Here is a 12,059-nt window from a genome sequence, read left to right as displayed (position 1 = left end):
ATAATGAAGGAAAGCTTTCTCCTGCAACATTTTTATAAAATTAACTGAAATCCAGAATGAATTTTACTTGGTACTGAATGCTGGTGGCAGTTTAGAATTGCACTGATGAACAATACGTAGCCTGAGTTCTAGCTTATACCATCTTGTTGCTTCTCTAAAAGCACTCTGCAGTAAGTGAAAAGAAACAGCATACGTTTGTTCAGTCATCCTTACATAGGAGCCTCTACAGCTTAGAATTTATTACCAATATACTGGTAAGGCTCTTGCCTGTTTAAGATTAGTATGCTATTCTCAGCACAGTGGACAAGAAACACCAGCAGTGTGATTTGTGTCACTGATACCTGAATCAGGTGAAATAGTTTAAACTGCTCCTATAGAAATGGAAGTTCATTTGTGTAGCTTGTATAACTTTGTAAACATGTGGGTGGTTTTTTTTTTCCCCAAAATACGTAACTCCCATATATTACAGTGCCAACAAAGTTTTGCTACTTCTGTTTGTGGAGTATTAGTTTTTAGACAATTACTGAAGGATCAACTGGGAATAAACACCCTGGGAAATCATACATTAACTTTTATTAACATACCACTCTTCAATTTCTGCCCTTGTTGCAGCTGTCAGACCTGTTGGAAAATACTGCCTCACGTGCCTCGCCTGTTACTGGCCTGCTGGATTGCTTAGCATCTGAACTTCAACGATCTGAATCATAGGCAGTGACTTATTGCAGTTCAGATGTATATAGGCTAAAAGATACACATCTCTGCTGTCAGTTTCTGCTTCCACTGAACCCATTTGGGATTATTGTCATCGATTTTACTGACATAACACCAAGTTGTAATCTGCATACACGTATACTTGAGAAGATTTATATAGTGTATGTACTCCATAGTCAGCTTTGTATGACCAGCTGCTAAGCTTGCCAGTTTTAGATAAATAATTAATCTGGGCTTATTTTTCAGTGACTGTTTCTTTTTCTGCTAAATGACAATTTTGTACACCTACAGTCTCCTGGAATCTATGGAGTAAGGCTGATGTCATCAGCAGAATCCTGAGCAATCTGCATTTCCCATCGGTAGCATTTGCTGTTCCTTAGTCTTTGAATATGCCCAGTTAATAAAGTTGTGGTGGCCCCAAGGCTCTCCTGGTTGAAGATCTTAAAAAAAGATTTTGTTGGGAAAATTAGGAACAGCAATTCTTTCCTTGCGGATTCTGGCATGTCTTGTCTTGCCTATGATGGGTAACAGCTATCAAAACATTTTCAGTGCCTTGGTGGGGTTTTGGAGCTGTCCAAATACACTTTCCAACTCCCCCAAGTAACTGAATGGAAAAAAAAAAATGATATGTTACTGAGAAGATATTAGCATGAAATGATGCCATATTGATGAAAGCGCTCATCGTGTTAAGTGTTTTGTTGGTTTTTTTGTTTTGTTTTGTTTTGTTTTTTGCAAAACTTGTGAAGCAGCAGCAAAATTTTTCTGCAGAACTCAGGCAGGATAACTGTCATTCATAGACATATTTAAAAGAGAGGTGGTGAGAATTGCAACATGAACTGTGGTACAAGATTTGATGTAAACTTGCATCCAGTTTGGTGTCCTTTTCTTATGCTGGTCATGATTTTGGAACTGACAATCTCTACAGTGGATAATTTTGGATGATTTTCTGCATATGGGAAGTTTTGTCCTAGTTTTATTCAGCCGCCTGGTGTTCTAAATGGAGCCATATCTCTCATTAAAAGAAAAGAAACATAAATCTCATCAGCTTTACTAGGTTGTTTTCCTTTCTTTCCCCAGATCCTGGTAAAACTATTTCAAATTTGCATGAAGGAACTGAAGTCCCTGTGCCTTCTGCTCCCCTGTTCTAGCTTAGAGAACACACTTGTTGTGCTTGGCAAGCCATCACCTGAAGTCATCTGGAAACTGTTTTATCTGCTAAGGTGGTACCAGCAGAGAGAACCTGCCATTGGAGGTAGGGAAAGGAGGGGAGCAGTGTCTCCAGGACTGAGCTTGAGACTGTTGGTTTAATCAAATGGCCACCCAGTGGCTCTGAGTTAGGTCCTCTGCTTCATGCTGCCTCTTGCTTGAATAGTGCCAAAGAGCAATGGGTGCAGTGTACATAAAGAGGTTCCACAGTGGCCCCTTTTGAATACTCACAGCAATTCAGTGCTGGCGTCTTTGCTAGGCCTTGTCAGCATGAGTATGTGCGAACTGTTGAGCTGTCTAACCTCTGCAGTCGTGATGAAGCAACTGCAAATTGCAAGAAAAAAAAAAAAAAAGAAACAAACCAGAACCTCTTTAGAATTATGAATAAAATAATTCTGTTTCCTACTTGAAGGATGGCTATTAAATTGCTCTGTGACTTTCTATGACATAATTTGGGTGCAATCTAGTGCAGAACTCATTCAAAGTCTCTTCATGTCTACTGTCGAATCTATATTCCTTAAGTAAGTACAGCTTAAACTTATTTTTGCATTTATTTTGTTAGAAGTCCTTATAATGTACTTGCCATGGTGTTTAAATACCAGAGTGTTCTCAGCAGTGGGTGATAGGAAACCAAATCCTAGATGAAGATATACGTCTCAAAGCTACCTCATTTTAGGTGTGCTAGATTCTGTACCCATCAGTAATAAACAGTCTGGAAGACCAGAGTTAAATGAGGTGAATCACCTGAATTTCCCCTATGCCACAGTGCCCCATCTATAAAATGCAAATAGTGTCTTCTACTTCACAGTGAGGCTAAAAGACAAAGTCTATGAATGCTTATAAGGGCCTTGTCTACTACAGAAAGTGGAAGTGCCCTGGGAGTTTGCACCTTTCTTTGTGCATGGAGTTTGCCTTGGAATGGATTTTTGTTGTACAGTTTCAACATTACCAAAATTACCAAAAAGTGCAGGATTAAAAGCAAAGCGTGCACATGAGCAGTGAAATCAATGAATACAGTGATGCAATCAGTAAATTATTCCATCTGTAACTGCAGTTATAAAGAAATATTCTTAGAGGGTGAGAAACTTTAATGGAATTTAGATGTTTGAATTTTCATACCAAATTCATTAAAGAATTACAAAATGTAATCACCACAATGTATTACATTACTGTAAGACAAACCTGTTTGTAGACCTAAATTCTCTCATGAGGAAGTAAAGAGCTTTGTTAGAAATGGGACATTACTTCTCAAAACTTCAGACAGGTGCACTCGCATGGCTTTTATTGTTCACATATCTGATGGAAGAGCCGCAATGGAATTTCCTTTTCTCCCTGCCTTCTTACAACAATTTATAAACTTGACTTCTTTGATTGTCAGATAGGAAAGTAAAGATAACAGCTCCCTAAAAGAGCATCTAAATCATAGAATCATACAATCATAGAGTGGCTTGGGTTGAAAAGGACCACCATGATTATCCAGTTTCAACCCCCTGCTATGTGCAGAGTTGCCAACCAGCAGACCAGGCTGCCCAGAGCTACATCCAGCCTGGCCTTGAATGCCTCCAGGGATGGGGCATCCACAGCCTCCTTGGGCAACCTGTTCCAGAGCATCACCACCCTCTGTGTGGAAAACTTCCTCTCAATATCTAACCTAAACGTCCTCAGTTTAAAACCATTCCTCCTTGTTCTTATCACTATCCTAAGCTCATCCTCTGTAATAAACTGTGCCAAATGGAGAGGTTTGTCAGCTGAAAAAGTTGTTTAGATCTTGTATGTACTCTCAGATTGAACATCAGCGAATAAATACCTCTTTCTGAATGTTTCTTTTGCACTCAGGATGGCCAGTTCTATATTTACTTTCAATGAACAGTCTTACACAAACATGAGAAACATCGCTAGCATGCCAAGTCAGTGCTCTGCCATTCTCTCCTTCCACTGTCCCAGACTCCATTCATCCATCCTGTGCTAGTAGGTGAACCTGGCTGTTTGTGGCAGGACAGTTGTGCACTGAAGTCAGGTTACCATGCTAGGGGAAGCCTCCTGCTTTCTGTAAGTGCAGAAATGACTTCATACCGTCAGTTGCCATTTTCCGGGACTGCCCCGAGGTCGTGGTCAACCTGAAGCCGGCCGGCAGCGTTTCGGAGGAGCCGGGCATCATGCTGATGCCATGGACCTCACGGGGGGGAAACTGTCGTCGCCAGGAGGGGCCGCGCCTGAAGTTCTTGTCGTCGCTCTGTCGAGACACAGAGTTGTGTCGGATAAAGCCAAGGGAAATCTGCCATTGATCACCTGGCTGTTGCCTTACCCACCGACAGGTCTGGTTTGCAACAAGTGCCCTACTTTGCTGCACTGTGTCCAGTGCATTTGAGATGCTCTTACAAAAGTAAATGCTTTAAGAAATTAATACTAAACACTAGGGTGAAAAGCTTAAGTTGGTGACTTGACATGCTGGAGGATAGTTTCTTAGAAGTTAGGTCTCTTATAAATATAGTGGTTTGTTATGATATTTGTTGCAGTGGTTTGTTACTGCGGTTGAAGGCTTAAGTAAAGCTCTAGCATGGAATTAAACATGCACAGAATTGGTAGGTATCACACATTTTTGTCAAGCCCTTAAAATGTTTATTGCTCCTTGAACATTTCTGCACCAGAGTCTGACCTTGAGATGAATGTCTTCCATAGCTGTATTTGAGATTCCTAGGTAACTTCCCTCACTCCCACTGTGGGACACATTGATTGTCTTAAAAAAAAATAACTGCCAGAAATGCACTTTTTCCTGTCCCCTGTTTTGTCTTCAAATAAAAGTTTGAAGTGGCCCAAAGAACAGGTCACACAGACCTTTCAGGCCTTTCCCCATTGCCCCATCTACCCTCATCTTCCCATGCACCTTTCTATGTTTTTCCTCCATGGAAAGCATTCATCTTAAGAGTGCAGAGCACACATTAGTGTCCCATGTGCTAAGGATGGATGGATGGATATGTAGCCATATGGAGGCCACTTTAAAAACCTTGGTTTCCTAATTTTTTTTTTTTTAAACACCTGCAACACCTCTTTTGAACCATGGGTGGATTAACATATCTTCATGCATTGCATTCAACTTTTATGTTTTACTGTGATAGTTTATAAATACTGAAAATAAAATTAATTACTTCCTCAAGTCGTCTTTCAGTTCCTAGTGCTAAAAGGTTGTTGTATTCTCTCTCAAGGATCTGCCGTGCCTAGAGATACCAAAGTCAACAATTAAAATGGTTGAAGAGGAATCAGTGGCAATCATGGGTACAGATTAACCAGAAATAGTGTGAGCGGACTTGCCTGGGTGTTTTGCGTTGGAATCTGTAATAATAAAGCTAAACTGCTGTAATCAAAGTTCTCATCCAGTGCTATAAGGGAACCATGTACACCGCTTTCTAGAATATTGTTTGCGTATTCCCGTAGGCCGATCGCTTGGATCCAGCGGATGACGCGGTCGTTGCTCCACACCAGCACATCTGTAAGAACATGACAGTGGGTCAGGGCCTGGTAACCAGTATCTTCCAAACTGTACAGCTGCATGCATTCAAAGTGGTTTAATTTCTGCATGGGGAACATCAGTAAACTATTAGCACAGCTCTAATGGCTTCAGTAACTCCCAGTGAAAACCCAAGGTGTGTGGGAACAGCTTTGCAGTTTTAGCTGCCTTCCCCTTACATGGTTGTTAAATGGTTGTTCTGAATGCTTTCTAAAGAAAATTGTTTCCCACGTGCCTCCAGAGGGCATCTCCAGAACATTGTTCCTTTCACCTCCTCTAGAGATCCATCGTCCATTTATCAGCTCTAAAGGAGCCTCTGGCTCACTGATTGATCACCTCACTTTGAGACAGATGAAATTAAAGCAAGCAGGCCTGAGAAAGCGTGGCAGGTGTAATGGACACCCTCCAAACCCTTTCCAGTTCTTAAGCAAGATTTTACAGCTTTGTCATGCAGCACAAATACCCATACTTTGAGGCTTCACTTGAGCATTTTGTATCAGACATTTGTGGGCTGTGCCTGCACCTGCAGAATCTGGTGGAAAGTTCACAGTGTTGGAGACTGGAATTATTATTAGTTCTGAAAGCTGGTTTTGCTTTCCAAGTCCATGGAAATTAGAAGGCTAAGGCAACAAAACGAGCTGGGAAACCGTTTAAGAGGATTTTGCTCTTGTAAAAAAAAGTACCCTGCCCTGTCCATTACATTAAAAGAAAGTTACTCCCACTGCTCTTTGTACCTGTGAATGGGAAATACTGTGCTGCACTTTGTGTTGTGGTGAAGGGTTTTCCTGAAGCCACAGAACAGCAGAGCTTTTCCCAGGAGCAGTGTTCTCCATCACATCCCAAACTTTGGTGTCAGGATGGGTCCAACCACAGCCTGGCATTGCTGAGCCCAACCCCTGCCTGGTTGTGTCAGCAGGGTGCAGTCTGAAGGGTGATGTGTTGGTGGTCACCCTGCTCTCAGGTCTGCTGGAGCAACTCTGAGATCCCAGACCAAAAGCCAAAACCCCATGCAAGAGTCCAGCCACAGCCACTCAGGCAGACCTGATGCCTCCAGTTCCAAGTCTTTGGCTTAGTGCATGCCATCACCTGCCCTCTCCAAAGATTTTTACCCTTCTGAATTCCCCCACACACCTTTTTCTTTCAGTTCTTCCAACAAGCACTGCATTTGAAAGGCACAAACTGCTGTCACTCTCAGAGCTGGCGACGCTTGAGGAATCAAAGGATTCACTTTCAGCATGGAGGCAGGGGGGAGCAACAACCCTAATTGCTACCCACAAAAAAGAGAGCTGTGCAGCGAGGGAGCTTTGTGCAGAAAAATACTTCTAAATCAGCTGCTAAATCCCCTAATGAGGTTGGTTCTGTTAGGAACTGCTCCTGTATATATGCATATTTTTCAAACAACTGCCTTGGTGGCCTCCCCCCCCAGCAATCTCTTTGCAGTTCGCGCTGTGAACTGGGACATCAAATGCAAAGATTTGTCCAAGTGCTCAGGGTTAGGTGTCCCAGAGCTACCCGACACCTCTCACTGACCTGAGGCTGTTTGGCCTTCTGCTTCTGAGACTTAAAGATGAATAGGATCCGTGCCCAGCATCCCATTTAGCAAAAGGTGGACATCAAACCACTGTTCAGAACTGCAGCCCCAATTCAGCAAAGTATTATTGTGCCTAATTTAAGGAGAGGTTCTGTGTTTTGCCAACGGCTGGATTTGTGCAAGGTTTATTTAAAGCACATGCTTAAATGCTTTGCTAAGTGGCATGACAAGGGGGTTAATAGTGTGAAGCTTCAAAAGAAACATTCCCAGTATTCATTCCCAGGAACTATCACCTTTTATTTCATGCTGACTCATTTCTCTTCGCTTTTCCAGTTCTTTTCTATCATAATTCAATCTCTTTAAACACATGATTCCATATTGCAAGCTTGTTCTGTTATTTAAAGAGAAACATTTACAGAGTTAATAAAGAAAAATGTGAAGATGGGAACATATTTAGGATGTATTTCCTGCATGTCACGTGAGCTGTTTCATGGGGCCCATGTAACAGGTCTTGAGAAAAAAAGGAGAGCAAAATCATTAAAAAAACTCCACAGACTTTAAAAATTGAAATGGACAAACCAAAATGAACATGTTTGAATACATGTTGTAGCATAAGTAACCTGAAACATTAAGAAAAGGCCAGGCCTTGGGAGACCAATTAAGTGTTTTGTCAAATCAGTCCTCAAAAAGAACTGTCAGATAGCAAATTTAACTAAATCCACTTCTTGCCACATAGACATCATTTCTCCTGAAGTCAAAAGCCTTTATTTCCATATTTCCAATTTAGCTTCCTGACTATGTCCCTAGATAACCCAAGTAACTGCCAATGTGCTTGCTCTGTGAGCAGATTTTATGTGCTGCACACAATAGCTTTTCATTATTACAAAGACTCAGGACTCCCAGTCTTAGTCCAACATCTTCTAATAATTTAAGGCCACTTAATAGATTAACTATTTGTTTTTCTGTTATTAATGGCTTTGTTTATACATTAATGGTTCCCTGCTTATTATGAAATTATCTGTACCAGTATCTCAGTTATGAGACAGCATTGTGATGCAGTTGCTCTTACTGAAGGAGTCAGTCTCTCTGCTCACGTTTTTTGACACTCGGCACAAACTCCTCCATGAGGTTTTCCAGGCCAGAACTACAAATAGCAAGCACTGTTGCTCTGAGCAGCACTGAGTGCTGCATCTGACACGAGAGGCCTTGCATGTGCAGACATACCGATGGAAGCTGTCCACCATTTTCAAGTGCACACGCAGATCTTTCTTCGTCAGATGATCCAACATCCTGGCATCGACCAGGCACTCCATGAAGTAACTGCGGTACTGAGGTAAGCCCAGGCTGGGCAGCCATTCATTACCTATCCACTCGTGGTTCATGTCACCATAGGCCAGGGTCTAAAGAAAAATCAGTAAAAAAGAAAAGGGGGGGGGGGTCATTTCCATAAGTTTGTTCTGGGTTGCACCACAGACTGAAGACTATATTGACATACTATGTTTGGTTCTAGCAAGACTTCTTAGCTTAGAAAATCAGTCTAAAGGAAAAACATGCACTGTTTTCATTATTTTGACATTTCATAATTCGGAGTTGTCAGCTACTCTGTTACCAACAGCAATATTTAGCATTTTTAATCTTGTTTGCTATCTGTGCAAAATGTAAACAACTTTGTGTTAGAACACAAAGTAATAGTTTCCATTTTGTCTTTTAAATGCATGCCAGTACATCACACATTCACAATGTGTTTGCTTCATGGTCTTACAGGCTGTCCATTCAACTTCTGGAATACACTTGCCAGGCAGATCCTGCATATGCTTGGTAACACAAACATGGCTGCAGGGAACCAACTGCAGTTGAGTCGCTCTGTTTTGGGGGGGGGGAGGAGGCTATGATTTCCCCAATAGGAGCTAATGGCTTTTCTCATTTCTGCAATTCATGATTACTCCTGAGACTAAATGTCAATTTCATTTGTCAGCCAAGCTTACATGAGTGGTCTTCAGCAGGTGACAAAATACGATATTTTCAGCTGTCACCATCTTAAACATAAGTGCCTCGTAAGCTCAACTTTTAAAATGTGAGCAAGCCAGATTTCTCATAGAGATGAGACATGAAGCTACTACGTTGTGCAGCTAAGATTTCAAGAGGGTGAGGAAAAAGTATCTGAAACAAATACATGCATGTAGTACTATTTTTTATATGGTTTGCATAATTAAGATGCAAAACAGATAGATTTTTCAAACTTTTTATAAGGGCACGGAGCTACAGGACAAGGGGAAGTGGTTTTAAACTGGAAGAGAGTAGATTTAGAGTAGATGGCAGGAAGAAATTCTTTACTGTGAGAGTGGTGAGACACTGGAACAGGTTGCCCAGTGAGGCTGTGGATGCTCCTCCCTGGAAGCATTCAAGGCCAGGAGCAACCTGGTCCAGAAGGAGGTGTCCCTGCCTACTGTGGGGGGTTGGAACTTGGTGATCTTAAAGATCCCTTCCCACCCAAACCATTCAGTGATTCTATGATTCTATGATTCTATATTCAGAGAACAAAAATCCTCCAAGCTGAATGCAAGGACACAGCCTACTCCATTGAAATGATCGGTAAATGCTTTCTGCTAGCATTTGAGGTATCCCAAATGTTCAAATTCCATAGGATATTTTGGGCTATCAAACTACCAGCATTCGTAACTTGCTGCTACTTATTTGAATGCTTTAATTCTTTATCATCCTTGGGATATTAACAAATCATATTAGTAATGGGCATGTAAAATAAAGGACTGTGTTGATGCCCTTCGAATCATTGTTTTGTATACCTCACAGCATTTCCTTTTAAGAAAAATATTTACATACGCATCTGTTTGTGCATTCCCTAGCAAACCTGTCTGAAGATGAATTTTTTTTTTGTAATGAAGAATTATAGCATGTGCAAATTACAATTCAGTCTTTGAGATACTGTCACAATAGCATTCTCTTTGACTATTGATAATGCGTTAATTACATTACTGTTAACCCTACATTCAAAAAAAATCATGCAAAAAGATCATACCTGGGCCCAGCTGCCTTCTTCAGACTCTTTCTGTGTTATCAACAGGAAGCAATTAGTAAAGCAGGTAAAAAGACAATAAAAATGAGTTAAAAAGCAGATGTGGTTTTCATGCAAATGGCAATCTTACTATGATTGAAAACATATCTGTAAAATGTACTGTTAAAATTTCTAAACTCAAGTTACTTCCAATGCCTTGGGATGAGCTACCAGAAGGATTATGAAGATTATAGCCATAAAATTTTAGCAGGGCAAATCTACCTGTGTTCAAGATACAACAGTTTACAGTTTAGTGAAACTCTACAGCATTATCTCAAATACTTTCTATGATTCATGATCAAAATACAGTCATTTCCTCTCCAAAACTGGGTGTTAGAAACGCGATTATTTGTTTCTAGTTAGATCTTGTAATGTTCACAATAAAATCCGTGTTCTTATGAATAGACTGAACAGCGCTTTTCACACAGCAATTTTACGGCAAAAATATATTGTTCTGGTTGACCACTCAAACAGGATGAACTCTTCCTCTGGTCAATTGAGTGTCATTAAGTTTATTTTTACCAACAATATTCAGCTATTTCATTATTTCATTGAGTGAAGTTTCAAGTTGGCAGAGAAAATAAACAATGTAGAACTTCAACTTTTAGGCTTGCACAATCTTTGTGATTACAACACCGTTTGAAATTTCTTTTGCTGAGAAACAACAGAATTGCTCTTTCTACTGGCATGCTTGGGAAGCAGCCTGCAGAAGCTGCTTTGAGCACTGCGGTAATGCTTACATGCAAAGGGAAGGACTAACCGTTTTAGCTGGAGCAGCAAGATTTTCCATTTCTTCATGGGTCACCCAAACATTGCCTGAGGGCTACGAGCAGGGCCCGCAGGGAGGCAGGAGGGATCCACATTAGGTAAGCAGTGGTAAAGAAGAAAGGCAGCACCACTGTAAGTTAACAGCGTATAGCATCACCATCAGCACAACCATCATCTTGCCTCTACCGAGCGGCAGTTAGAGACAACTTGAGACAATTTGGTTTGTTTCTTTGTTAGAGGAGTCCGAACAGATGTGATGGAATGTTTCAGCTAGCACTGATGGATGAGCACAGCCGCAAAGGAAAGAAGAATTAAAGCTGCATTTCACACGCAAGTAGCAAATACAACCTTTAGGTCATGGATTTATCTGTAGGTAAGCTTCATTTCTCAAAGACTTTCCAGACTAAATATTCTGCACACATCACAAGCTCATATTGTAATCTAAATAATGATTGCTTCCCCCACATTTCCAAAACTAAAATGTCAAGAGAATACGCTTGTAAGACTGCTGTTTTCCTCTTTGACCTGTTTTCATTTAGATTCTTGCAAGGACAATGAGATGATGCAGGAAATGGGTGGGAAGCCTGCTGTGCACACAAGGTGGAATGTACTGTGCTTTTTTGGGGGCTGCAGTAAATTAACTCCTTTCCTGAGGAAGAGGGGAAGCAGAAAGATTTGGGATTCAGAAATGCGCAGTTGAGGGCAGTGCAGCATTCTCCTGTCAGTTACATAAGGAGAAGTCAAGAGCAAATTATTCCCAAGCTACTAGCTTGAATGTGTTGTTTTCTTATTTCCTAAGTGACAATCCTCTTGTGCTTTGAAATCAAAAATATCCAAAATGGATTTTGATAGGAAATGTATTTTTAGTAATTCAACACTGTATGGTGTCTGTAATATATACTCACATTATAATTTGTGACATTACCACGGTTAGGTTTCTGTGGGGAGGAAGTATCAGATGCGGAATTATAATTTTTGAAAGCCTCTTAGCAGTATGAAGGTGAAAGGCCAACCAATGGGAACATTTGGGTCCTTTTGTCCCATATCTCAACTGCTTGCATACCTCAGTGGTTCTGGATAAATTGCTAAATCCCTCCAAGGTATCTCAATTCTAATTTCTACCAAAAGATGCTTCATGAATTCCATGAAAATTAGAAATTACAAAAGACAATTATTAACATTATTAATATCATTAGAAGTCCAGGCCGCACTATGTAAGCAGTAGTCTTTGTCTTTCACTTCTATGCCACGTTTCCCATCCAATC

General features: G+C 40.8%; 1 protein-coding gene across 4 annotated transcripts in view; it reads right to left on the bottom strand.

Annotated features, from left to right (window-relative positions):
- Window positions 1-2,182: 2,182 nt before the first annotated feature.
- PPFIA2 (PTPRF interacting protein alpha 2) overlaps window positions 2,183-12,059 on the bottom strand; it is a gene marked incomplete at both ends in the record, with an annotated part of 269,483 nt that continues 259,606 nt past the window's right edge. For 3 of the 4 annotated variants that reach the window (XM_079537790.1, XM_079537791.1, XM_079537793.1), the window contains 8 exons: window positions 2,183-2,241; window positions 3,991-4,150; window positions 5,064-5,132; window positions 5,227-5,402; window positions 7,247-7,344; window positions 8,178-8,353; window positions 9,991-10,020; window positions 10,787-10,849. In XM_079537790.1, the coding sequence (XP_079393916.1) occupies window positions 2,183-2,241; window positions 3,991-4,150; window positions 5,064-5,132; window positions 5,227-5,402; window positions 7,247-7,344; window positions 8,178-8,353; window positions 9,991-10,020; window positions 10,787-10,849 (831 nt within the window). The remainder of the gene's footprint in view (window positions 2,242-3,990; window positions 4,151-5,063; window positions 5,133-5,226; window positions 5,403-7,246; window positions 7,345-8,177; window positions 8,354-9,990; window positions 10,021-10,786; window positions 10,850-12,059) is intronic. The other variant, XM_079537792.1, reaches the window with a different exon arrangement.

The sequence above is a fragment of the Tetrao urogallus genome, assembly GCF_951394365.1.
Source record: "Tetrao urogallus genome assembly, chromosome: 1".
Classification (NCBI taxonomy): domain Eukaryota; kingdom Metazoa; phylum Chordata; class Aves; order Galliformes; family Phasianidae; genus Tetrao; species Tetrao urogallus.
This window is presented reverse-complemented; position numbering and strand designations above follow the sequence as displayed.